This window comes from Mirounga leonina, unplaced genomic scaffold (assembly GCF_011800145.1).
Source record: "Mirounga leonina isolate KUSES-001 unplaced genomic scaffold, KU_Mleo_1.0 Mir_125, whole genome shotgun sequence".
Lineage (NCBI taxonomy): Eukaryota > Metazoa > Chordata > Mammalia > Carnivora > Phocidae > Mirounga > Mirounga leonina.
Window position 1 is genome coordinate 42,235,932 of NW_023270305.1, and position 23,836 is coordinate 42,259,767.

The following is a 23,836-nucleotide window of genomic DNA, read 5'->3' on the forward strand; positions in this document are numbered from 1 at the left end:
GAGGTTAAGTATAATATTCCCCTTTCACAGATGAGGAAAACAAGGCAAAAAGAGGTTATATCTTCTACCTATAGTAAAGCCAGTAGGAAATAACAGAGCCAGGAGTGAGCCAGGAGCTGCAAAGCTGGGTGGGCTCTTCCTACCACGCGGGCTGCCTCAGGTCTTCAGATCACATCACGTAATCAGCATGTCTTTGGGTCTTGCCCTGCATGGAGACAAGACAGGAGCAGACTTGGGGTCCTGGTTTCAGGAAGCCTGTATTTTGATAAGAGAGATGGGCATGACCCATACATGAGTCAGCTGCAGGTGGGACTGGGCAGTATGTAAACAGGCCCAAGGTGACCTTGAGGGGAGGGAGCACTAGACTGGAGAAGGGCTGCCGCTGACTCTGAGAGCAGAGGAGGATTTATGTGGAAGGCTGGCTGTCTGGGCAGGGTGTGGGTCCATCGTGTGGGGAATTGAGGAGTCTAGCCAGACAGAAGCAAAGTGTGCTCACTGGGGCCAGCGGATGAGGGGCCCTGAGTCCAGCCAAGGAGATGGTCCCTTCCTCACCACAGAGAGCGGGGGTTGTGGGAGGGACCTGAGCAGCGGTGTGGCGTGCTGAGTATCAGGATTCAGGAAAACCAATCTCATGTGGGAGATCCTGGAAGAGAAATTGTTTTGGTGGTCCCGGCCCTTGTGTCCATAGCGGCCTCGTGAACTGAGGCTTTCCCCAAACACCAGTGACTGCAAGTACACAAGAGGAGACCACCAGGCAAATGAGGAAGGTAGGGCTTCTGTCTTCAAGGCCACTGAATCCTGGGCCTGGAGTTTGCTGTGATGCCTTTCCAGTTGGCATCGGAGTTGGGTTTGCTGAAAGTGGCGTGGAGTGATGGTTAGTTTGGGGACTTAAATAGCTTGGGGAAGCTGTGTGGGATTGTTCTAGTTCTGAACCTCCCGGCCTGGGATCTGCCCAGAGTCCCAGCTGCCATGTGTCTGGCTCAGCTCAGAGTCTGAAGAAGGCCCTCAGGTAGGCGGAGACAGGTGGGCCATTTGGTTCTGGCCACCCGGTATTCGGTCAGTCCTTGTCTGACGTGCGTGAGAGGGTCTCTGAGGAAGAGAAGGAGCCCAGCTCAGGATCCCTGAGCACTATCGAGACCCAGTCTGCACCCTCGAAGACTTACCAACCTCACGTCTGTCCAGGAACGCGCGCCTGGGTGACAGGAGGGGCAGGGCCGTGTAGCAGGGCCCGCTGAGACTCTGGGTCGGAACATGAACCTGGGGTTCCCACTCCAGCACTTTTAGGCCAGGCTAGTCGAGGAGACTCCCTCGGCCTCAGTTTCCCCCCTGGGGAACAGGGCCATGGCCCTCCTCACCGGCTCGTTCGGCAGGCCTTTGCGTTTCGCGCCCTCCGGGAGGAGTCTCTCCCTTGCTAGGGCCCCACCGAGCACCCTTCAGCCTTCCCCGCGGGGGCGCTGGTGGCAGGGCCTCTGCCGAGATGGCTGATGGGGGCGGCCGCTCCTCCCCTCTGGGAGCCCAGTTGGGTGAGGGAGTCAGGACAGCCAGGGGGAAAAGACAAAAGAACACTTACAAAGCAGCCTACTTGCAAATTAATGGAGTGCAAACTAAGATTGCTCCAAGTGCGGAGGGAATGCGCGGCTGTGGGGAGACAAGCTGTTGTGGGGTGCAGCGCGCCTGGCTCTGCCTCTGGCCTCAGCTCCTCCTCATGGGGGTGCACTGGGAGACACGGTCCCTGGGGTCCCTGCTAGCAGAGGAGAGGTGGGAGGGAGCCTAGCATGTCCAGGTGTCCCGTCTCCGAGACCGAAACGGGAAGAGTCTCAAGTCAGAAGCAGAGGAGCCTCCACCCCCAGCCCAGAGCCCTGGGGGAGCACCGAGGGTTTACCCGCCCTCCAGCACACACACTGCACCTTCCCTGGGGCTGAGGGCTCCCAGTCCAGCTTTACCCTCCTGAGGAGGAAGCTGGTGTTGGTCCCGGGCCTGGGAGATTCATCCTCTCCATAATGCCTCCAACTCAGAGCCAGGTGCGGCGGCTCTCTCCCCGCCCCAGCCCTGCATCCCTCGCCCTGGAGGTCGCCTTCCAGCGCCTTCCAGCCCGTGGGGTCTCAGCGGGGCAGGGCTTCGGGCCACATCCTCCCCCATGGTTCCTGAGGCCGCTCCCCAGCCTCCCTCATTCCCTGGGCTCCGGGTCTTTCCTTTCTCCAGGCATTCGAGCGCGCACACACACATCTCTCCATCTGCATATTTCAACTCCCCCAGCTGCCTTTCCGATCCCTCCCTGCCATTTCCCTCTCCTCCTCCCCTCCCCCGTCCTGCTGTGTTCACTCTCCCTGCTCAGGGCTGGGACTTCAGGGGTTCCTGTTTGGCTGAAGTCTCGGGGCTGCCTGCTGCCTGAGTCAGGGGCACAGGCCTGGGGCTTCCTGGACCTCTTTTCCAGTGCAGATTTTGGCCAGCCACCCGAGAGAGGGGCCAGGGTCACAGCCCCATGGGGAAGGAGGCTGTCTGGGGTCCCTCCCAGGAGCGACTGAGGATGGAGCCTGTGGCCCGCCCCTCCCCTGCCAGGGAGGGAGCTTCACTCTTTCTCCCTGTCCCCCTCTTTGCCCTGGGTGACCCTCCAGTCTGTAGTGCCCGGGACTTCACACCCTCCTATCCCATTCCCCCTGCTCTGATTCCCCACCAGGGACTGAGGGCCCAGTCACTGCCACAACCGACTAGGAGGGTAGCCCTGCCCTCCACAGCCTCTTCAGGGCAGGGGGGCTCCTATGAAGGTCTGGAGAGTGAGCCTGGGTACCCCACCTCCTTGTCCTGCCTGAGAAGTTGATCTCAGGTGAAAAGGTCTCAGAGCCCATTTCAACCATCTGTGACTCCCAGGGAAGCCAGGAGGCCCTGGGGCTGAGTCAGTGGGGGGGGGGGGGGGGGGTGAGGCTCACCTGGAGTTGGGAAAGAGGATGGGGGCACTGGACTAGGCTGAGGCGAAGGTCAGATGGGTTCGAACTTGATCTAGGCACCTTTGCCCTGCTGCTCTTAATCCTGTGACACTGCCCTCTCCAGGCTTAATTCAACAGCTGGCCAGGTCTTGGGGTCTGGGCCACTGGGAAGGGCTAGAGGACAGCGTCACTGGGATCCTCGCTCCTTCTTGCACTAACAAGAGCAAAAACAGCAACAATAACCCACAATTACTGAGCGCTTACTGTGTCCAGGCCTTTTATTAGCATAGAATTTATAAGTAATTGGAGCTTTATTGGTACCCTAGCAGGAACCTCCTGGGCCAGGGTTTCTCAGAAGTGTGGTCTGGGGATCACCTGTTTTAGGCTCATGGAGGCTTGTTTGAAATGCAGAGTCCCAGTCATAGTACCAACCGAATGGGGATCTCACTGGGGTAAGGGGCCCTTGGGGGTCTGCCTTGGGAAGCAGATGCCTAGATGCCAAAATTGGAGAACCGTGGCTCCCAATTTTGCTGTCTGCGCAGGGCCAGGTGCTGTTGGGATTCTTGCCGCGGGAGGTAACGGTGGGGTGGGGTTTGCCTGCCGCCCACACTCAGGCCCTGCCCCCAAGAGGGCCTCTCACCTGCCGGTGGCCGCAGCCAGCCCTGTTCCAGCAGGAGGGGCCAGAGCCTGATGATCTCCGCTTCATCCCAGGAGCCAGTCCCAGTCAGGAGGGGGCCGACACAGTTACAGAGGTCAGATTTGGTGTCCACCCAACATCCTCTGGCAAATCGTCCAGTCGCCTGTCCTGCTAGCACAGCCACCCCAGGCCTCCCCAGGTAGAATGCTTGGGGGTCTCTGCCACGGGGCTCTCCTGGAGTATACAAAACGTAAAGCCCTGCTGGGCAACACAGTGAAGGTATCTTTGCCAGTGGGCACGGCCCCACTTTGTCTGGAGAGCTGCTTTATCATGGAGCTGAGGGGCCCAGGGCCTGGAGGGAGGCTCTCCGTGTACTTCTCCCACCCAGGAATCCTGTCGGGGGGGTGGGTGTCGACACTGGCACAGGGTTCTGAAGACAGGAGCTGGGGGGTAGCACTTGCGGGCGGCAGTCCGGCCTGCCTCCTGCAGACGTGGCTGGGCCTGGGGCAAGTCCCTGCCCTTCCCTGTGGCTCTTGGATTAAAGCAGACCAGGTGGTTATTGGGGTGTGTTCTGTTCCCATACTCGGCTGCGTGTATGTTGTGTGCGTGCGTGCATGTGGGTGCCGTTTGTCCCCTCCCCTGGACCTGGCTTCTACTCTGGTTTGTTCAGTATTTTCTTATGTGCTGCCTTTGAGGACCATCCTTCTCTGCTGTGTGTCTCCCCAGGGGCGGGGGCCGAAAGCCACCTTTTGTGTCTCCCCCACATGTGGCCTTCTTTGTACAAGGCTGGACACGGGGTGGGATGGGTGCCCCCCAAGTACTCACTTGTGATGTGTGATTGAGGATTCAAGCAGCACTGTCCTTCAGGGCAGGGCCTGGGGGAAAGGGCGCCAACTGGGGAAGGCCCCAAAGACAGAATGCCACCACAACTATTTCGCTGTGGGCTGGCAGTGGCCCAGGACCACGCTGCCTGGGTCCTGGGACTCTGGGTGGGACCCTGCTTGGTGGCTGGCAGCCAGCTCAGCCTGTCTTCTGGTCTCATGGAGCTCCCTCCTCTCTCCCTCCTACAGGACGGCTCTCTTGCAGGCACGCCCCCGGCTCCTCCTCCCCGTGCAAAGCCTTGTGTGCCTGGCAGCCTTCGGCCTGGCCCTGCCACTGGCCATCAGCCTCTTCCCGCAGATGTCAGAGGTCAGTGTGGGGAGGGTCCGTGTGGGGGGCAGGGCAGGGAGGGGTGCGGTTTGGCCGTTTATTAACAAACACTTATTCAGGGCCAACTCCTTAGCCCGGAGCTAGGCATTGGGGTTAGAACCATGAATGAGACAGGTCCAGGCTCTGACCTCTCCCGAGCTGAGGGCCGAGCAGTGAACATGACAATTAAACAGGGACTAGCAAAGGAAGGGCAAGGACAAGGAGGGGATGAGTCCAGCTAGATGTAGGAGGAGACAGTAGAGGGCCCCAGACCCAGCCTAGAGGGAAGTGGCATTTCATGGGCCCTGGAGGATGAGCTGGACTTGGCCAGAGGGGACATGTCGGGCTGGGGTCACCTGGGGTAAAGGTTCTCAGGAGAGGAATCACACAGCATAGAGCCAAGGAAAATCCGCATCACAAGCAGAGAATGAGCAGAGTGAGGTAGGCCAGGGCAGGTGGAGCTGGGGACTGGGAGGGCAAGGAAGAGAGGGTAGGTGTCCTCGGAAGGGCTAGGCAATGGAGGACTGCAGATTCCTGACTGTGAGCCTGTCTGGAGCTCTGGAGGAGAAGGAGCCATCAGGAGGTGGTGGCGGGTGTCCAGCAAGAGATGGTGGCAGCTTGGACCAGGCTTCTGGCAGTGGGCATCGAGAAGTGGGTCCTTTAAGGGAGAGTTAGGATTATGAGGAACTGCAGGTGGGGGAGGGAGCCGGCAGGCTGTGCACCCAGCTCGCTGCTTTTGAGCAACCAGGCAGATGTAGGCACTACTGAGCAAGATGGAGACGCGAGGAGGGGTGGTTTGAGGGTGGATGGCGTGTCGAGTTGGATGGACACGCAGGGTCCAAGGAGCCTGTGGAATGTGCACATGGGGCCGTCCTGTGGGAAGTCGGCTCTGGGGCTGGAATCCAGGAGAGAGGCCTGGGCTAGAGGGATGGAAGTAAGGCCAAAAACGGTCATGGAAGCCAGGGAGCGTGTGGAGAAAAGAGGCCCTGGGGCGGGGTGGTGTCCGTGGACCAGAGGCCAGGGTGGAGAGGACAGAGCGAAGTGGGGCCAGGAGGAGGGGGGCCATGCACAGGGCAGACGCTCCTGATAGGCTGAACTCCACGAAGTTGAAGAGTGTCCTTTGGGGTCCCCGGCAATGAAGGCAAACCCTCTCCCCAGGGGTGGACCCAGCTGAGGGGTGAGGAAATGGGGAGGCAGGACTGACCACTCTGGCCAGAGGCTTGGTGCCCCAAGAGAAAACAGAGAAATAGACCTTCTGGAATGAGAGGTGGAATCAAGAGAGGCTTTTATTTGCTTATTTTTGCCTTTTTTAAATGAGAGAGACTGGAGCTTGTGAAAATGCAAAAGGGAAGGCACCAGGGGAGAAGGAGAGGACATGGGGAGGAGGAAGACGGGGAGAGCAAAGTCCGGGAAATGGGGGCGAGGCAGAGCACAGACCCGGGATTCTAGGGATTTGCCTTGGCTGCAGAGAGCCTGCTTCCCCAGTTCAGCAGCAGGGAGGCAGATGCAGTTGGGGATGGTGTTTGGGGGTGGGGAGGTTAAGGAAGCTGTTCCGATGGCTTCTGTGAGCTTATGACCAAGCAGAGAAGAAGGAGGAGGGTGCAGGAGGGGGAGGTGAGAGGTTTGAGGACCGTGGAGCCATTCAGAGGGGAGAATGGGAGAGACAGCTGACCAAGGAAGTCAGAGGAGCCTGGTGGGCAGTGGAAGGGGGTCTGCGGAGGGGGTGGCTGAGGGAGGACACAGGGTGTGGCCAGGGCCTGGCTCTCTAGAGGTTCTGGAGGCTGCAAGAGTCATAGGGTTCACCCAGCAGGTTTCGTCCGGCTGGATGGGGCATTCGGGGAGTAAGCCATCGGGAGGAGTGGTGGGTCCCAGAATCTTAGCTGGGTGGGGATGAAGATGGGTGAGTAAGCTGAGTGGGGATAGCAAGGTTTGATGGGGGGCAGGTTCCTGGAGGGAAGTCGGAAATGTGAAAATGAGGGGCCTGGACTGTGGGGACTGAAGACGCAGGGTCCTAAGTAGGAGGTGGTGAGCCAGCCTCCAGGCCCCGAGATCCTGGGAAGGTGGGGACTGGAGTCACTTCCCTCCATGGAGCCCGAGATTTAGCAGAAAACGGGGGTCGGGAGGGGCTGCTGTCTTGGGGGGCCAAGGCACACTAGGGTGGGGAACCTGGTGTGTGATATGTGCTGGGAGATCCCTCCTGCCCACAGCGCCCAGCCTTCCCGGGAAGCCAGGGGTACCTCTCCCCCCACGAAAGCTGAAGAGCTGCTACCTGATGTCTGGGGACTCTGAATGGAGCCAAGGGCTCCAGATTGCCTGGAAGTTGTGAAGATGGGAGGGAGGGCACTTCCTGGTGGTCTTGGCATCCCCGTCTTAGAAGGGCTGCGCCCAGCACTCCCCAAACGGCGGCATCTCTCCGTACAGTCAGGCTAAGCGTGCAGCTCTAGGCAAGGGTCAGAGGCGCCTGGCGCCTGGGGGCACCACCGTGTTCAGAAGCTCTACCTGTCTGCATGGGGAGGGACCCAGGGCGGAGAAGCCTCACGGTACAGAATCGGGGACTCATGTGTTGGAAGGATTGCTCAGGGTCATCCAGTTTACCATCCTCCAGGCTCTGCTGGGGAAACGGAGGCCCAGAGCAGCCCAGGCACCAGCCCGAAGTCACAGAAGCCAGATGCCGATATGAGAGGAAACCCCAGAGGCCCACTCCCAGGCCAGAGCTCCCGGGAAATGCTACATCTGTTTGTTCTACAGGATTTTCTCTCCTCCCTCAACCGCTTTGCCCACCCTGGGCTAGTGGAGGGAGGAGGAGGGTGGGGGCTCCTGTGGGGGGTGGGGGGGAAGGGTCTTGGAGTGCTGTGGGCCTTCAGCAGGTGTCGCTCTGGGGCGAACAGTGGAGAGCTGACCACAGTCCACCCACCCGAGCCTCTGGCTGTAGCTGCAGGAGGTGGTCTCCGTGAGCAGGCCTGGTCTCACCGAGGCTCCCTGTCAAGGTCCAGGCTCCTCTCTTCCCTCATGCCTGCCTCAAATAGGCACGGAAATTAGTTCTTCCGAGTGTCTAACCAAAGTCCCTCTCATTGAAACCCAAGGCTTTTTTCTAGGCTGGGAAGAATGTCATCATTGCATGAGAAGTGTGTTCTCTGAGAAAGGAGGGTAAGGACGTGGCCTTCAGTGCTCCCTCCTCACCTGCATCAGCTCCACCAGGATGCAGGCCGCCTGGGCCATATGGGCTGTTTTGAGGCCTATCTGTGACCTATGGCACCAGGGCCATCAGCCAGTTGGCTGAGAGGACCTCATTCCCCCGTTCATCCTCCCAATTAATTCTCTCTAACGAGGTACTGCTTCTGCCTTATGGGGATCGTGTCGTACATCCCAGAAGCCAGTGGGATTTGCCACAATACGTCTGGACTTGCTTGGGCTGACCCATCCTTGCCAAGAGCCACCAAGGTTGTCAACAGGAGTAATAGCTGGAACACTAATTAATTAATTAGGGTACTTGGAGATAGAGTTTAGGAACTTGTTTCTAGAATGGCTGGCCTGCAGTGATCGGTGTGGAGTTTCCAACCCACTAACCCCAGAGGATGAGGAAAGAACTTCAATCCTCCCTTCAATCCCTGGGAGAGAGTTTTGTTTGCTCTTTTCAAATTCGTATTTCTGCCTATTAAAATGGTGCTAGTTTTAAAATGAAAATAGCAGATAATAATACTAGCGACCACTTGCTAAGCGTCTCCTGGGCCGGCCAGCGTGCTGGTGACTCTGCGTGCCTTGTATTAAGTCCTCCCCAAGCCCTTCACGTCCAAGGTATCAGTGAGTCTTAAGGGATGTTACCTAAACCATTAGATGTCTGCATCTCAGACTCAGGGGAGAGGTTTTGGCTGGAGATGTGGAACCTTTGGTGCCTGGGGGGAACTGAAGCCAAGGAAGGGATGAGGTCATTGTGGGAGGAAGGAAAGGCATCAGGAAAAGACAGGAGCAGACAGGGGCAGGGGGAGGGCGCTGATGGAGTGCCTTCATGGACCCTGAGGACAAGGGCCTTTCAAGGAGGGGGGGCTCTCTACAGAGTGAGCTACTGTGAGGGGGACCAGGAGTTGAGATTAGCAGCCGGGGGTGGGTGTAGTAGGCAAAGCAGTCTAGGAGGTGTATGGTAGTCAAGTTTCTCTGTGTTCAGAGAAGTAAGCTCATGGATGGGAAACCACTAGAAAACAGCAAAGAAATTTTCACTCCCTGGGTGTTCCATGAAATGGGGATGGGAGCCTGGAGAGGGGCGGTATGGAGAGGAATGCACAGGAAGGGATGCACATAGCTCAGGACAGAAAGGCCTGGCCCTGGTCCAGTAAGTAGAGCAGCCCACTTGGTTAGGGGAAGGGAAATGGGGGTCCAGAACATGACCATCCTATGAAATAGGCACCAATATTATTCCCTATTTACAAATGAGGAAACAAATGAGGCGTGTTTTGCTCAAGGTCCAAAGTTGGTAATGATGGAGTCAGCTCTATACTCATAGAGGGATTTTATACCTCTCCCCAGCCCACCTCCACCTCACTATAAAATGAGAAGGCCTGGGTCTGAGCCCCAGATGGCTCCCTGCTAATGTATCCATAGGAACATTCCAGCACCTTCAGCCAGCCCTCCTACCCTTCAGGGAGATCATTGTTCACAGGGACCTTCTGGAGTAAGTGTCTGTGCCTTTAATCTATAACCCAGAGCTGGGGGCGGGGGAGATATTGTCTAGTGGGCCAGCAGGTGGGGCAGGGAAGCTCCTTAGGATGTTGGGTGTGAGAACAGGGGCGTATGGGCTGGCCTTCTTCCAGACCCCAGGCCCGTCACCATGCAGGGAACATTGGGTAAGCCCTAGCAGACCCTGTGACCTGCAGGTTAAGGCTTTGGGGCATTGGCCAAGGCTGGCTCAGTCACTCATCCACACCTAGATTCTGTTGCCCACTCCAGAGATGCTGGGTTGCTTTCCCCTTCTTGTACCTGGGAGGGCCATGTCATAGCCCCTGGTCTCAGAGAGCCTCCATGCTGAGGGGATGGACAGAAACCCAGTGAACAAGAAATGTCAGGTGCTGGTGTAGTAACATGAAAATAAAGTGGAGGGCTGTGCTGGGGTTTGCCCAGGGGTGAGTCATGGATTGTGGAGGCCTCCGTGGCATGTGGGGCCTGATTTGTAGTGGCCTTTCTGGACATGCCCTCTCTGGAGATTGGGGCCCTGGGTTCCAGCAAATGTGGTCATCTCTGTCCTCCCCCAGATACACATGTATACACACACACACACACACACACACACACACACACACACACTGAGCTCCATGTCCCTAGAGGGAGATGTCCAGGGTCCAGTCTTCATGCTCACAGGCTTGGCTGCCACGGGAGGCTGGACTAGGGGATGGCGAATGTCCCTCCAACTCTGACAGCAGCGTTCCCCACCTGGGAGCGCTTCCAATCCCGTTTAATGAACCTCATGTCTCCTTGGAGCAAGAAGCAGTACCTTGGCCAAGTCCTCTCCCCGTGTCCCTGCCTGCTTCTGTCTGTCTTTGTGCCTCTTTCTCCCTTCCTCGATTCCTCTCGGGCTCCCCCTCTCTTTTCCCCACTATCCCCCCGGGAGCTCAGGGGCTGGGGAACAGGGCTGCACATACAAGCCGGAGCCATTGTTTGACAATCTGTTTTTGTCTTCATCTTGTTGGCAGGCGGCAGGAGAGGAGCGAAAGGTTAATGAGGCACTGTGCAGCGGGATTACTGCGTGAACGGGCGGCGGCGGGCGGGCGGGCAGGCGGGCGAGCCAGCCGTGGTAACAGGGAACTAATTAGGAGCAGTTTAACAGGAGGAAAAAGTGAAATCTCCTCTTCACCAACTGTCAATAATTAGCTGATTTGGTGAGGTTGAAATGTGTCCACAGGAGAAGGTAGGGCTTTTCTGTGGATGAGGGAGGCGTGGAAAAGGGGAGAGAGAGAGGGGGCCATTGAGGGCTCTGCCCTGCCCGTAGGTGGGATTGGGGCTGGGGTCACCCCTCATCCCCCAGGCCCACCCTCCTCCCTTCTGGCTGGCGTCCCTCAGCCTCAGCTATCCATATGACCTGGGTCTTAACCTCAGCGACCTCAGTTTCCCCCGCCTTAGGGTGGTAGAACTATGTTTCTTCCTGGCTCTGCCCGTTAGGATTCTAGAAGTGAAACCACAAGCCAGGGCCGAGTTCTAGAGTTGGAAGGGCTGACAGCAGGCTGTGTGATCTTAAGTCAGATGCTGACCTTCACGTGTCTTGTCTGCAGCATGGGTATGCCCTCTGAGAGCCACCTCCCGGGGTCTGGCATGACTTGAGAATGCTGCCAAACCGTTAATGGGCAGAGCCTCACCATCCTGGGGACATGCCTGGTAGCCCCTGGACCCTCCCTCAGCTCTTCTGGCCTCCCAGCAGCAATAGGAACTGGAATGGGGGCATAGGAAAGAGGGGCTCTGTGCTCTGGCTGGCTGCAGGTGGAGGAGAGGGAGTTCTGGGCTGCTCCTGCAGGGCTAGGGGCTGTCTAAGTGTGTGTGGCCCTCCTCCCTGCACGGGCTTTGCAGGTGCCAAGTGGGAGGCAAGGAGTCAGGTTCACTGGGAGCTAGGGCTGTCTCCTGTCGGGCCTGTTGGCTCTGTTGGTCTGCCCTGCAGTTGTTGGTTTGTTGGCCTTCCCTGACAACTCAGCAGGGGACCCCCTCCCTCACCCTCTCTCTGCCCCTCCAGCTTCTGCCAAATACCTTGACTGGAAGAAAAGACATCATCAGAGGCCCCCAGGGCTTCCTGCTCAGAGCCTCCCATGTCAACCCTGCCAACCCCACCCCGCACCCCAGCCTAGCATCTCCTCACCTCAGCCTTACAGGGTCCAGGGCACTAGAAGGCATGATCGGAAGAAGACCAAGGCCCTCATCACGTCCTCACACCTACCCAAAGCCACATTTCACCCTGGCCCCAGAGGGTGGCTCTTAGAGGCCACATCCATGCTGTAGATGAGGTACCTGAAGGTCAAGTTCAGCCACCCCCTTCTCAGTCCCTAACCCCCTACCTATCCTTGGTCCCCCTTCCAGCTTTAAGAGTTAAGAAACAAAGAGGCATGTCCTCCCTATATGGGAAAAGAATATGGGTAACCCCAGTGGGCACCAGAACCTCTTCCATCTCACTCCCCATCACCAGCTCTGAGGAAAATGGTAGCTTTGATGAACCAGCTTGGCTGGAAGCTGTGAGAGGCTCTCTTTCTGAGAAGGCATTTGAACTCCCAACCAAGAATGGGGAAGAGTTGGGAATGGGCTCAGTTCTACATTCAAGCTGTTCTAGAAATGACTCCTCCTCCAGGAAGTCCTCTCTGATGAGCCCCGCTAGGATCTGTCTCACCTCGCACATGTAGACTCTGGGGACGTGTGTTTCCTATATCCCATCTACCTCCTCGGGTCAATAGTCCTTTCTCCCTCCCTCAGTGCATAGGTGTCCCTAAGGCTGAGAATTAGCACTCTTATCAACACCTAGTCCAGAGCATGTTGGTTGTATTTGTTGGTTCCTGTTTCTCCTGCTCTTCCAGTCCTGATGTGAGGCCAGAGGCAAAGTCTAGAGGGCATTGTGTCCGTCCTGAGTCCACAGATGTTCACCTTCTCCCAGATCAGGGGCCTCTTCCCCTCTAATCTCAAATCCATCTCCCACTTTGCTTGGAGATGTTTGTTTGGGGTTTTTCTCATTTACTGGTTTAATCAGTCTCTACTGAACTCCAAAGCGGGCTATTTTTGCCGTCAGAAATCTGCCGCCTCCCCGCCCGCTGCTTTCTTGGAGTTTGCCCACAGGACCCCCCAGGAGGGATGGATGGGAATGGCAGAGCCACTCAGAGCCCAGGAACGCCAACGCCACCTGTCATGTTGCCTGTTCCCCACACCCCCGGCCCAAACCTGCGCGTGCACACAGGCCCACACACGAACATGCACACACATACCCTTGTGACAGGCCTCAGCGGGGCCACCTCTCAGCCTATCCCTCCTGGTTCTTTCCAGGACCTTCTTGAAAGCCTCGCTGAATTCAGGACAGGGAGGGCGGAGGCTTGGTTTTACAAAGCTCCTGCTGAGAGGATTAAAAGCATCAATGTGTGCAAAGCAGCATAGGACACGCCTGGCCCACAAGCAAGGTTCAGCCTTGTGAACCATGAGGGGATGCGGGTGAGCAAGACCGGACCTGGGCCCGAAGGTAGCCGCGGGAGTCGGCCTTCCTTATGCAGCATCACAGGGGTTTTCCAAGCTTCCACAGGGCTCGCTCACCAGTTTCTTGATATTATCCTCATCTCAGTCCCCAAAAGTAGAAAATCTTCCCACCACACATACAGGGAAACTGAGGCCTCGAAGCCCAAAAGATGGGAGGACAGAGAATGATTCTGAGATTGGTCCACCAGGGGGCACCCAGGAGCAGTGCAAAGCTCCAAATGGGGAGGGGGTCTGAGCCTTCCCTGGATGCACACTGCGCAGGGGAGATGGAAGAGTGTAAGATGGGATTCCTGCACTTGGGGAGCTTCGGTTCAATTTGATTAGACTTTTATCAAGGACCTATTGGCTTGAACTGGGGTGAGGTGGGGGACTGCTGTATTCACAGACGGTTAGTGAACGAATTGCCTGGGACTTGGGATGTGAAGGAGATGGAAATCAGTGCCGGGGCACCAGAGGCGGCAGCAGTGGATTTGGTCTGAGAAGGTCAGGGGGGACTTCCTGGAGGAGGCAGCCTTAGAGATTAGGCTATCGCTGGACTCAGGCCTCAAAGGCTAAACATACAAAGTACTGGAAATGGAGAGCAGCCAGTAGGTGAGGAACCTGGAGAAGGTCCCAGAAGGCCTTAGGGGTCCAGCCAAGGAATCTGACATTCATTGGGAAGGCAGTGGGAGCCCAGAGCCGGCATCAGAAGCCTGACCCAGGGGGACCGGGCTCAGGCCTCAGCTGCTCCCCAGCCCTGTCCTAACACTCCTGCCCTCCAGGACACTTGGGACGGCTTCACCAAAGATGGGGCCTGGACTTATGTGTCTGAACAGGACCTGAGGCCGGCTCAGCCCCAGAGAGAGAGGGTGGGGAGTGCTGCCCAGCAGGTTCCAGGCCTGAGAGGGGCCTCAGGCCCACAGGGTCTGTCAGGTGCCGGCCTGGGCCTTGGACCCCATGTCAATGTCACCACCACCTGCAGATGCTCAGAAGCGCAGAACCTGGCCAGGAGCAGGAGGCCGCTTTGAGCCATGTCACAGGGTCACACTGAACAGCCCGCCCCCCTGCCCTATGCCTTTGAAAAGGAGGCAGAAAAGCCACCAGAAGAAAGGCGAGGAGGAGGAAGTTCTTTGTAGTAGGTAAAAGCCCCTGAGAATGGGGCACAGGCCAGGGATCCAGTTTCCTGTTTATGTCTCGGCACCTTAGCTCCAGGTTCAAATATGTAAACTATCCACTGGCCACTGGCTGCAGGTGTGTGTGCTCCCAGGCTGGGGGGCAGAGGTGGCCCCACAGGCATTCCTGACTCTGGCCCCCCACCCTAATGAGCCGGCAGATGGAGGCGGCTAGCCCGGGGTTAACCCTTCCCGCACCACCAAGGAAGGCCCCGTCAGGCCACTCTAGGGGACTCTGGGGCCAGCTGGGCCTTGGGGTGCTCAGGGGAGGCTGTGGTTACTGGGCATGGTGCTTCGTGTTTTCTGCCACTGACTTTAGAAGCAACCAAAAGTTGGGGGCCGTCTGGTGTGAGGGGCAGCAGTGTCTGGCTGAGTGTGGAGGACAGGGTTGGGGCTCGGATGTGGGGGGGCAGGAAATGTTAGCTGGGCGACACTGCTTTTCTCATGGTGGTGGGGGGGACACATGTCCCCAGCAGGCCCACAGCTTCCTCACTGGGCCCAGTAGCCCCCACCCTCTGGGGCTCTGGCTCCCCATCCCCTGCTGACCGACTGTCAGGTGCCTGGGGAGATGTCTGCCAGGTGAGTGGAGGGACCTATGGATTCCCACCTGCCCACCGCTGCCTGCCCGGGGCCGGGTCACCCCTTGCACCTGTGGCCACTCCTTGCCCAGCCCCCTCTCTCCTCATCACCCTCTCCCTGGAGGAGGCCCCTCAGAGCTTGTCTGCGGTCAGAACCAAGCCCCTGCCCCCGGCCCACTACCCGGGGGCCTCTAGCCTTTACTGGGCTGCTGCTGGTGCCCCCCATCCCCGCTCGCTGCACCCACTCCCCTTACCGGGCCTTGGCACCTCCCTCACTCCACAAGCCACCCATGAGCCTCTGGGACCACCACGCCGTGTGTTCTGCGGCCTCCATGGCACATAAAGCCAGCTTCTGCTGCTCACCCGTCAGCCCCCCAGCAGCAGGGGCGCCCTGGGCCAGCAGACAGCCATCTGTCTCCGGCCCTGGTTGAGGAAGCAGCAGGGTGCTCTGGTGCCTTCACCCAGTAGCTGAATCACATGCATTTATCAGCAGAGCCCGGATGTGATTTCTGTGGGGGAGACCCAGCACCCCACACCTCAGAGGGGTGATCTTCAAGCGGCCCGGGGTCCTCCCCCAATGGTCCCGACGCCCACGAGAGCTGCCATTGCCCAAGCCCCAGCCAAGGCCAGAGGGGTCTAAATGCACAGCCAGCTGTTGGCCCAGGCTGGAGGCCAGGGTCTGTGCCTAGGGCCGGCGCTGAGTTGGGGGTAGGAAATCTGGACTCCGGAGGTCACCAAATCCCGTAGCGAAGGCCGAAGCCTTTCAGCCCTCATTGGGAGCACTCAGAAAACTGTCTGCCTGCTATCCATGTTGCCTGATGCTGTGGCACCCTCTGTCACTGCTCCTGCTTCCTGGGCTGGTCCCTCAAGGCCACCCTCATGGGTTTGTTCCCTTCACCCGCCCCTCAAATGTGCCTGTTCTCCAGGCCTGGCGCCCTCCCCTTCCATCTGCTCTCCTGGGCAAGCTCCCCCACTCCGGGGGCTCCGGCTGTGCTTACACATCCCGGGCTCCCTTTCCCACCCAGACCCCTGCCCAGAGCTCCAGAACCCACGCCCTGTCTGCCTCCCAGCCCTCTGCACCCAGGGGTCTCAACATGGCCCAGCCTGAGCTGTCCCCCTCCCGCATTCCCTGCCTCAGAACAGCGTCACCAGCCACCCCAGCTCCTGAGCTAGAATTAGGAGTCATCCAACGCACAGTCATCCTCGACACCTCCCTCTCACCCCCACATGGGATTGGTCATCAACTCCTATGGATTTCTCTCTAGAGAGGATCCCAGTGCCACCGTCCCCACAGCCCCCCTGGCAGCATTATAGGGCAGGACCTGGCACCTCTCATTCCCACAGCTGCCCCCGCACTTACCCTCCAGTCCATCCTCCACATCCACTGCCACCGGAGAAACATTTCTAAAACAGAGTCTGGATCATGGCCCGCCCCTGCTCAGAATCCTCCCATGGCTCCCCATGCCTCCACTGACACATTCGTGTGGCCTACAGGGGCCTGCCTGTCCTAACCCCACCTCCATTTCCTGCCACGTTCCCCACATGCGCCAAACAATGCTGGCCAGCCGATGCTTCTCCCTTCATCCACCCAGCTTTTCCTGCCCTCTCGAATCAAAATCCTCCATTTTCTTCCTGGCCTACCTCCTCGGAGAAGTCTTTCTTCCCTGTTCCTTCATCAATACATGGTAACCCCCACCCCCTCCCCAGTTTCCATGGCACCTCGTCTCTCTGGGATCCATGTGCTTTCATATGTGACTCCTCCCCTAGACTCTGAGTTTCTCAAGGGCATGGAGGAGATCCCCTGTCCATCTCTGTGTGCCCAGCCCTGGTGGATGGCGTTGGCAGCCATAAACATCTGACTTGAGGGCTGATTAAATTGAAACGAGAGAAAAAGCCTTGAATGCCACTCTGGCCCCAAGCCTCTGCTCCTGAGTACCGCAGCCACCTTCCCCTCCCCAGAGCCTTTCCTCTGCCCGAATCTCCCCCCTGCCTCCCTCCTACCTGCTGCCCTCAGCACTGTGGGGAGCCTGCGGGGTGGGGCTGGGTCTGTGACAGCGCCCTGCTGGGAGGATGAGACCTCAGTCTGCACCCGGGCCAGCACTCTCCAGGGAGCGGGTCGAGTGGGTCAAGTGGGCCATGGCCCTGGCCCGTGGTCCTCCACCGTGGTGGTGAGCAGCTTCTCCGATTTTAATGCGGGCCTCAGTGCTTCGGTGAAAGCCGGGATGGGAAGTTGCTAATAATGGCACTAAAATAAAATATGCTACATCTGTTATGGGTAGCAGAACAAAATTAGCTGCTCACACCTCTGACATCCAAGATGTCTTAACTTAAAATACTCCTTGGCTTACTTTACATCATTTACTGATTATATTTAAAAGAAATACAATTTTGCAATTACTGTTCTTTCCAGTGTGATATCTGTGCATCATTTTCCTTTTATGTTTATATATTTCTCCTTCATTAGTGCAGTCTGAAGGGTGATTAGGATTCTTCAAACATTTTACAGAGGTTAAACGTTGATTAAGATTTAATTATTACTGTAAATAGCTTGGAATGACATATGGTGCAAAAGCCTGACATATGTGCATTTGAATAAATGAAGTGCTATTTCCCAGGATGCCTCAGTAGCTGTTTAACAGCTTTCCCGAAGGGTTATGTTACACCTCATGGTAAGATTGCTGGGATGTTATATTTTGTTGGTTTTTGCAGCTGAAAGCTAAGAACAGTTTTCCAGTTTTTTAAAAACATTGAATATTTTAAATACCTAAATTGTTTTGCACAAATTTTTGCTAATTTGTCTAACTAGGTTAAACATTTTCAAAAGCATTTAGATTTTTAAGCGTGGGCGCTGTGCATTGTGTCAGCGGCAGCGTGGGGACGAGGGGGACTGGTGGGGCGGAGGGGGCTCGGAGGCCGGCAGGGGTGGGGAGGGAAGAGGTGGCTGGAGGAGAGGGCGTGGGGAAGAGGCCTGGGCCCTGAGCCTAGCTCTTGTCTCTTTGGCCCTCTCCAGTGGCCAGAGCCTGGGTATCAGGGAACCGTGGACTACAGGGGAAGGGCCCCCCTTGCCCTGGAACTCCACCACGCCCACAGCTCCGGTCCGCACTGCGCTCCCTCTTGCCTGACCTCTGACGTGCCCGGCCCCGGGCCTGAGTTCTTTGAAGGCAGGGCTGGTCTATGGCACCTTCTGCCTACTCTTCAGGGCTGCCATGCCTTGACATAGAGCACGTACCTGGGAGCAGTTTCAGCTGAACTAAGCCACAAAGGCCCCGCACTTCCTTGACTCTACGTAGGGTGGAGATCAGGCCCGGGCCCCCCTCACTGAGGTAGCACCTCCCTTTCCGGCTCCGTCCGGTGGCGGGGCTCAGGCATCCCTACTGGCTTAGTCCCTGGAGCTGCAAACCAACACCTGGGCTGCCGTAGAGCCTCCAGGGGAACCCTCTCCTCCCAGTGCCTTCTGCCTCCCTTCTTCCCATTCATTCATTCAACACTTACTGAATACCTCCTGTGTATTGGCCCTAGGCCTTGAGGATGCAGGGATGAACACTATCGATCGCACATCACGTTTGCTGCCTCATGGAGCTTGCCGTCTAAAGTGGAGAGGGGGGAGACGAGTGGACAGTCAACCTCAGCAACAAGTGATACAACTGGGATTAAGAAGTGCCAGGAGCTGTGGGGGCCTGGGGAAGTGGTCACACCCAGGCTGGAGGAGGGAAGATGTCTAAAGCTGCCTCCTGGACCTCCTGGAAGATAAGACCCCAGGAAGAACAGGGAGAGTGGGGAAGGGGAGGAGGAGAGGTGGTGACAGAGGGGCCGGCTCAGGCAGAGTCAGGCTGGGGAAAGCCCAGTGGATCTGAGGCCCTGAAATAAGTAGGTATGTGTGCTGTCTCTGGTCCAAGGGGCAGGGTAGAGCTAGGCAGGGGCCAGACAACCCGGGAGTCTAGACTGGGTCCCTGAAGGCAGCAGGGTCATTGAGCCATTTTATAAGGAACAGAGGGGTGGCCCAACTTGCGGTTGGGAAGGCTCACGCTGTCTGAGGTGGGGGCAGACTGGGGTGGCTGGGACTTGAGGGGAAGGAAGCAAAGAGGAGGCAAGGCAGGCCCAGGGCACCACTGGGTGGTGGTGTGGGGAGCTGGGGTGGGGCAGGGGGAGATGGTGAATTCAGTTGTGATTTAGATTTTAGGGTTGAGTTCAAGTGCCTGTGAGATATCCATGAGAAGGTCTAGTAGGCAGTCCCTGAGGGCCCAGGACTCAAGGCAGAAACATGGCGGGAGCCCCCTCAGATCTGGGAGTCACCGGGAGGGTTGACTCACCCCCGGGGGGTTGTGCAGGGAAGAGGGCCCAGCCAGGCCGAGCCCCAGCGACCTTGACAAGTGTCCAGTGGATGTCACAAAGCGTGGGGGTGGCAGTGAACTTGGAGAGAAGGAGTTTTGTGGAGTATGGTGGGAAGAGAAGCCAGATTTGCTGTGGGTTGAAAAGTCAGTGGGAGGTGAGGAGGTGGAAAAGGCCAGTTGAGACAGTGCCTTAAAGAAATGTGGTTGCTGAGGAGAGACCAGGCGGTAGCTGGAGTGTGACATGGGGTTAACGGGACGTCTTATCAGATGGGAGGTTCTTGTCAGTGTTGAAATGCTGATGGTCAAGAGTCAGTGAGCTGCAAAGGTGGGAGACGGGGAGGACAGTCTGGGAGTGGACTCCCAGAGTGGGTGTGGGGGGAGGTGGACCCCAGGAGGTGCTGCCTTCTGAGGGGAGGGGTGGCAGGAGGGCAGGCGTGGAGCAATGTGGACAGGTAGTTATGGGTTTGATGGTGGAACGCTGAGAGGTTCCTTCTGTTGTCTTTGGCTTTTTCTCTGAAGTAGAAAGAAGGCTCTTGTGCTCAGGATGAGTGGGGAGCTGAGGGTGGGGGTGGCTGAGAAGGGTGGAGATGGTTTAAGGTGGCTGTCTGTGGAGAATGGGAGAAGGAGCCGATGGGGTGAAGTGGTCGGCAAGGAGAAGTTTGCTGGTCACTGTGGGCGTCCAGCCCAAGTCAGGGACTGTGAATGTTGAGTGGTCTCCAATAGGTGGACAAAGTTCAAGTGGAGAGAAGGTGGAGGCCTGTTGGAGTTCCTCCAAAGCTGGGCTTCTGCCATTTGGGGCTGGAAGGACTTTTGGGCTAGGGATTAGCTGGAGTGATGGCCCCTGGTGTCCAGGTTAGAGGGGGAGGGAGTGAAGACTGAGCTGTTAGGAGTCTGGGGCCTGAAGTCTTCGTGGTCTAAAAACGGATAGGGAGAGTGAGGGGGGTACTGGAAGGCTAGGGGACTGTGGAGTCCAAGAGGGTGGAGTTGGGATTTCAGGAGTGTGGGTGAGGCAGCCTTGGGTGGTGACCAGGCCCAGGCTGTGGTGCGGTGCAGCGGACAAGGCCCTTGGAGATGAGGAAGACATAACTCGGAGGTCAGAGTGTAGGATGCTCACCCACACAGACATGCCGCCAGAGGAAGAGACAAGACCTAGACAGGAAGGGATACTGTGAGCCCCTTGGCAGGAGGGCGGTAAAGAAGGATGTGTCCATAGGTGGCGGAGAGGGAGAACTGTGGGCACCAGGGTGCTCCTAAGGCTACTCCCAGCTTCCACGCTCACCCCTTCCCTCCTGCCCCCCCCAACCTGTCTTCTCTGTTCTTGCTCTCTCCGCAGATTGAGACATCCCAGTTAGAGCCTGAGATTGCCCGGGCCACGAGTAGTCGGACAGTTGTGTACAACAAGGGGCTGTGAGTGGTGGCCAGCCGGCCTGGGGCTGGAGCACGATCCAGGCCGGGCACTTGGGGGAGGGGACGGAGTCTCTGGGGTTGCACCTGCAGGGAGGGGCAAGCTAACCCCACCAGTCCTGAGCCCCCCCGCAGAGGTAGGGAGACTAATCTATTCACATGTTAACATACGGGAGAGGAATTCTGACACATTTCCTATAAAAAATAATCAAGTGCATTTCTGGGCCTTACGTGGGGTTGTCAGAACTCTACTCAGCACAATTATGTGTGAAGCTGAAAATTTGTAGAGTGCCCACGGGGTAGAATTAGGATCCTTTTATACTTTGGTTTTCTTTTTTCTTTTTCTTTTTTATCAGAATCAAGTCTGAGCCTTGGTTGCCGCTGCCCAGATGCAGCAGCTGCCGGCGGCGGCCGTGGGAGTGGGCCTGGGGGCTGGTGGGTTTGGCAGCGGGCCTGATAGATTCAAGATATTCTGGTGGCCAGGCCCAGTGGCTCCCCGGGGTGGGCTGAGCTGGGCGGGGGCGGGGAGGCAGTCTACACCTCACAGGATGAACCAGCAGCTATGACCGAGGTCCTCAGGACGGGGCCCAGGGAGTCAGGAGCACTGGCGGCCTCTGAAAGATTTTGTGGGCAGTTGGCTCTGAGCGTGGCTGGCCCTCATCCACGCACAACCTGCAGAACCGATCCCTCTGCATGAAGCCCAGTGCCTGGGGCTGAGGTCACCCTTCATGGAACCCTGCTGATCCATTCGAGACCCCTGAAATGACCCCAGCTCCAGGCAAGAAGCCCCAAGAAGGAATGATGTTTGGCTGGAATTGTGGGCCTGCACTTCGACCTCTACAGGGAGATCCTCCTTGTAGTCACCAGGCTGGAAGCTGGGCTGAGGGTGGGGCTAGAGCTGGAGACCGGCTGACTGCCATCTGGGGGGCCTCTCCAGCCCCCCTGGGGCTGTCTGCCCCATCCCACCGCTTCCTGAGTGGGAGGGTCTTCTGCCTGAGGGCGGAGGCCAGGTTTCCAGGCACCTGACTCTGAGAGTCAGCCTGGAGCCAGGAACTGCAGGCCCTGGCTGTGGTACAAAGGGGGTGTGTGACCTTGGAGAAGTCCACTCCCCTCTCTGAGCCTTTACTCCCTGTCCGGAACCAGAGGACTGGAGCAAGGGGTTCCCACCGGCTCTTCCAGCAGGACCTCGTCTTCGCCTGTCCTGCTCAGATGCTGGCCATCCCAGGCACATCCCCCAGTGTGGACACTGGACTGGGAAAGGGGCAGGCCCCTCTGGGAACGGCCAACAATTGGCCTCAGAACCTGGACCTTGCCTTTCTGTGTGAGCCCACATCCTGGGGACACTTGGCCTCTGCCAGACACTTGGCAGTTCTGAAGGAGGAGAGCGCGTGGGTGGCTGTGCCTATGTGTGGCCCCACGCCCGCGTGCCACCTCTCACTGTGCTCTGGCCTCCGGGGCCACGTGCTGGTGGCTCCTGTCTCCTCCCACGTGTGGGCCGGGAAGAGGAGAGGTGGCAGGGGCTCTGCAGGGGTGGGGGGGAGCGGGGCAAACAAACAGGAAGCGTGGGCCTCATTGGACCCCTCACCCGGCCCCAACTGGAATGGAGCCCTCAACATTGCAGCCTCAGGGCCTCCCCTGCCCTGGTGACTCCACCTGGGGAGAGATGTGGCTGGCGGCGACACAGGTGCAGGAGAAGGCTGGTGCAGGGCAGCAGGGGTGCGGCCACGGGTGGCTCTCACCATCCTCAGTGCAGGGGTGCTTGCGGTAACGTGGGTCTTCCACAGGCATTGACACCAGGCGCCCCCTCAGAAGCCCCTGCTGCCCCCACTTGCCAGCCAGGCCCTGCTATTCCTGCAGGATGCTGCCCTGAGGGCCCCCCGCCCAGTGTCCTCAGGAGCGGCACCCCCCGCCCCCGACCAGTCAGGAAAGGGTGAAAGCAGAGCAAGTGGGGAGAACAAAACAGTGGAGGGAAAGGTTGCCACAGTGTGAGAGGGTCAAGTATTTTTGAGCTAATCCTGCCATAATATGAGTGTGCCAATGACAGGCTGGGCACATCTGGGACCCCTTTTGAAAAGCTCTCTTCTAGCTCACCCTGCCCCACCTCTCCATGGGTCTTGTTCTTGTGCACTTTACCTTGAGACCAAAACTGCACAGCCCCAGCCCCACTCCCACCCCCTCGGGAGGCCTGGAAGAGATGGGGTCTCTCCGACTCTGTCTCTGTGCTGGCTGCCCTGGCCCAGCCCCACCCCAGCCCTGGCCCTGCGGCCTTGGCATCTCATAACCGACTGACTTTGTCTCCTGGATGATTTCTGGTCATGCTCCCAAATGCAATTCCAGGTGAGCTAAGGGGACTCCTCTTTGGGGAGGGGATTGGCAAAGGATCTGTATAGCTCAGGGTGATGGTGGGGGTCCAGTGGGCCATGCTGCTAGATAAGCCCTGGCTTGGCTGTGGAAAACACCACGAGGGAAAACTTTCGGCCAACATCCATGCCCCACTCAGCCGAGGCCAGAGGAAGGGAGGCGTGGCGGACAGACTGGCTCATGCCCGGGGAGGAGGCTGAGCCGGGCCCCACAGTTAGGGGGTAGCTGTCCCAGCTGTGTCAGAACACAGGGCACCCCTGCCACCCCAGTTCTCTAGGCCTGGTGTACTGGCCCGCCTTCTCCTGGTCACTTCAGACATTCCCTCAGGCTCGGGGACAGCCTTCTCCCATCTCCAGAGAACAATCCGATGGTGCGGGGGCCAGAAGCCCAAGACGTGTAGACGGCGGCTGGGGAGGTGCCTGACGGCCCCTCTCTACTTCCTGATTGTGAGCTGGCTTGTTTTCGGTCCTGAGCCCCCGGCCTGGGAGCAGGGTGGGGGTTCCTGAGAGAAGAAAGACCAGAGGCAAGGTGGTCTTCCAGCCCCGGGCTGGGTGTGAGTGAGGCACCCGCCCACGTGCCTTAGCCACACCAAGGAGACTTTGCAGTGTCTTTTTAACCTTCAGTCTCTGATTTATGTAATACTAATGAGCTGTGGGCAATAAATGATGGATTTAAAGCCTCGGGGCTCGGCTTTTTGGATTGTGGGTGGGAGCGAGAGGGGTACGGAAGTATAGTGAGGACAAGCCAGGGCTGTCTGAGGGTTTTGTGGGAAGGCCCCCGAGGAAGGGCCAGACCCGGGGATCCGGGAGGAGTCAGGCCCACCAGGAGGCCCAGAGGGAAAGGGAGAGGAAATGATGGAAGAGCATGTGAGGGCAGGAAGCGGGACAGAGGGGTGGGCTGAACTCTGCGGAAGGCCCCCCCCCCCCCCGCTTTACTAAGGGCCCCACTGCAAGGAACTTGAGCAGACAGGGATTTGGGTAGATTCTCGTACTGTTGATCTCCAGGGGACTGGGAGGGGGAGTGCAGGGGGGAGGGTAGTTCTGGACTGCCTGGGAGCCCA

General features: G+C 58.0%; 1 protein-coding gene across 5 annotated transcripts in view; it reads left to right on the forward strand.

Moving 5' to 3' along the window:
- The window catches only part of SFXN5 (sideroflexin 5), a 113,054-nt gene extending 89,601 nt beyond the window's left edge, over nt 1-23,453 (forward strand). For 3 of the 5 annotated variants that reach the window (XM_035001308.1, XM_035001307.1, XM_035001309.1), the window contains 2 exons: nt 4,632-4,749; nt 20,345-23,453. In XM_035001308.1, the coding sequence (XP_034857199.1) occupies nt 4,632-4,749; nt 20,345-20,422 (196 nt within the window). In that variant the 3' untranslated portion in view covers nt 20,423-23,453. Of the gene's footprint in view, nt 1-3,598; nt 3,677-4,631; nt 4,750-20,344 lie in introns of all 5 variants that reach the window. The other 2 variants (XM_035001306.1, XM_035001305.1) reach the window with 1 other exon arrangement.
- The last annotated feature ends 383 nt before the right edge of the window (nt 23,454-23,836 follow it).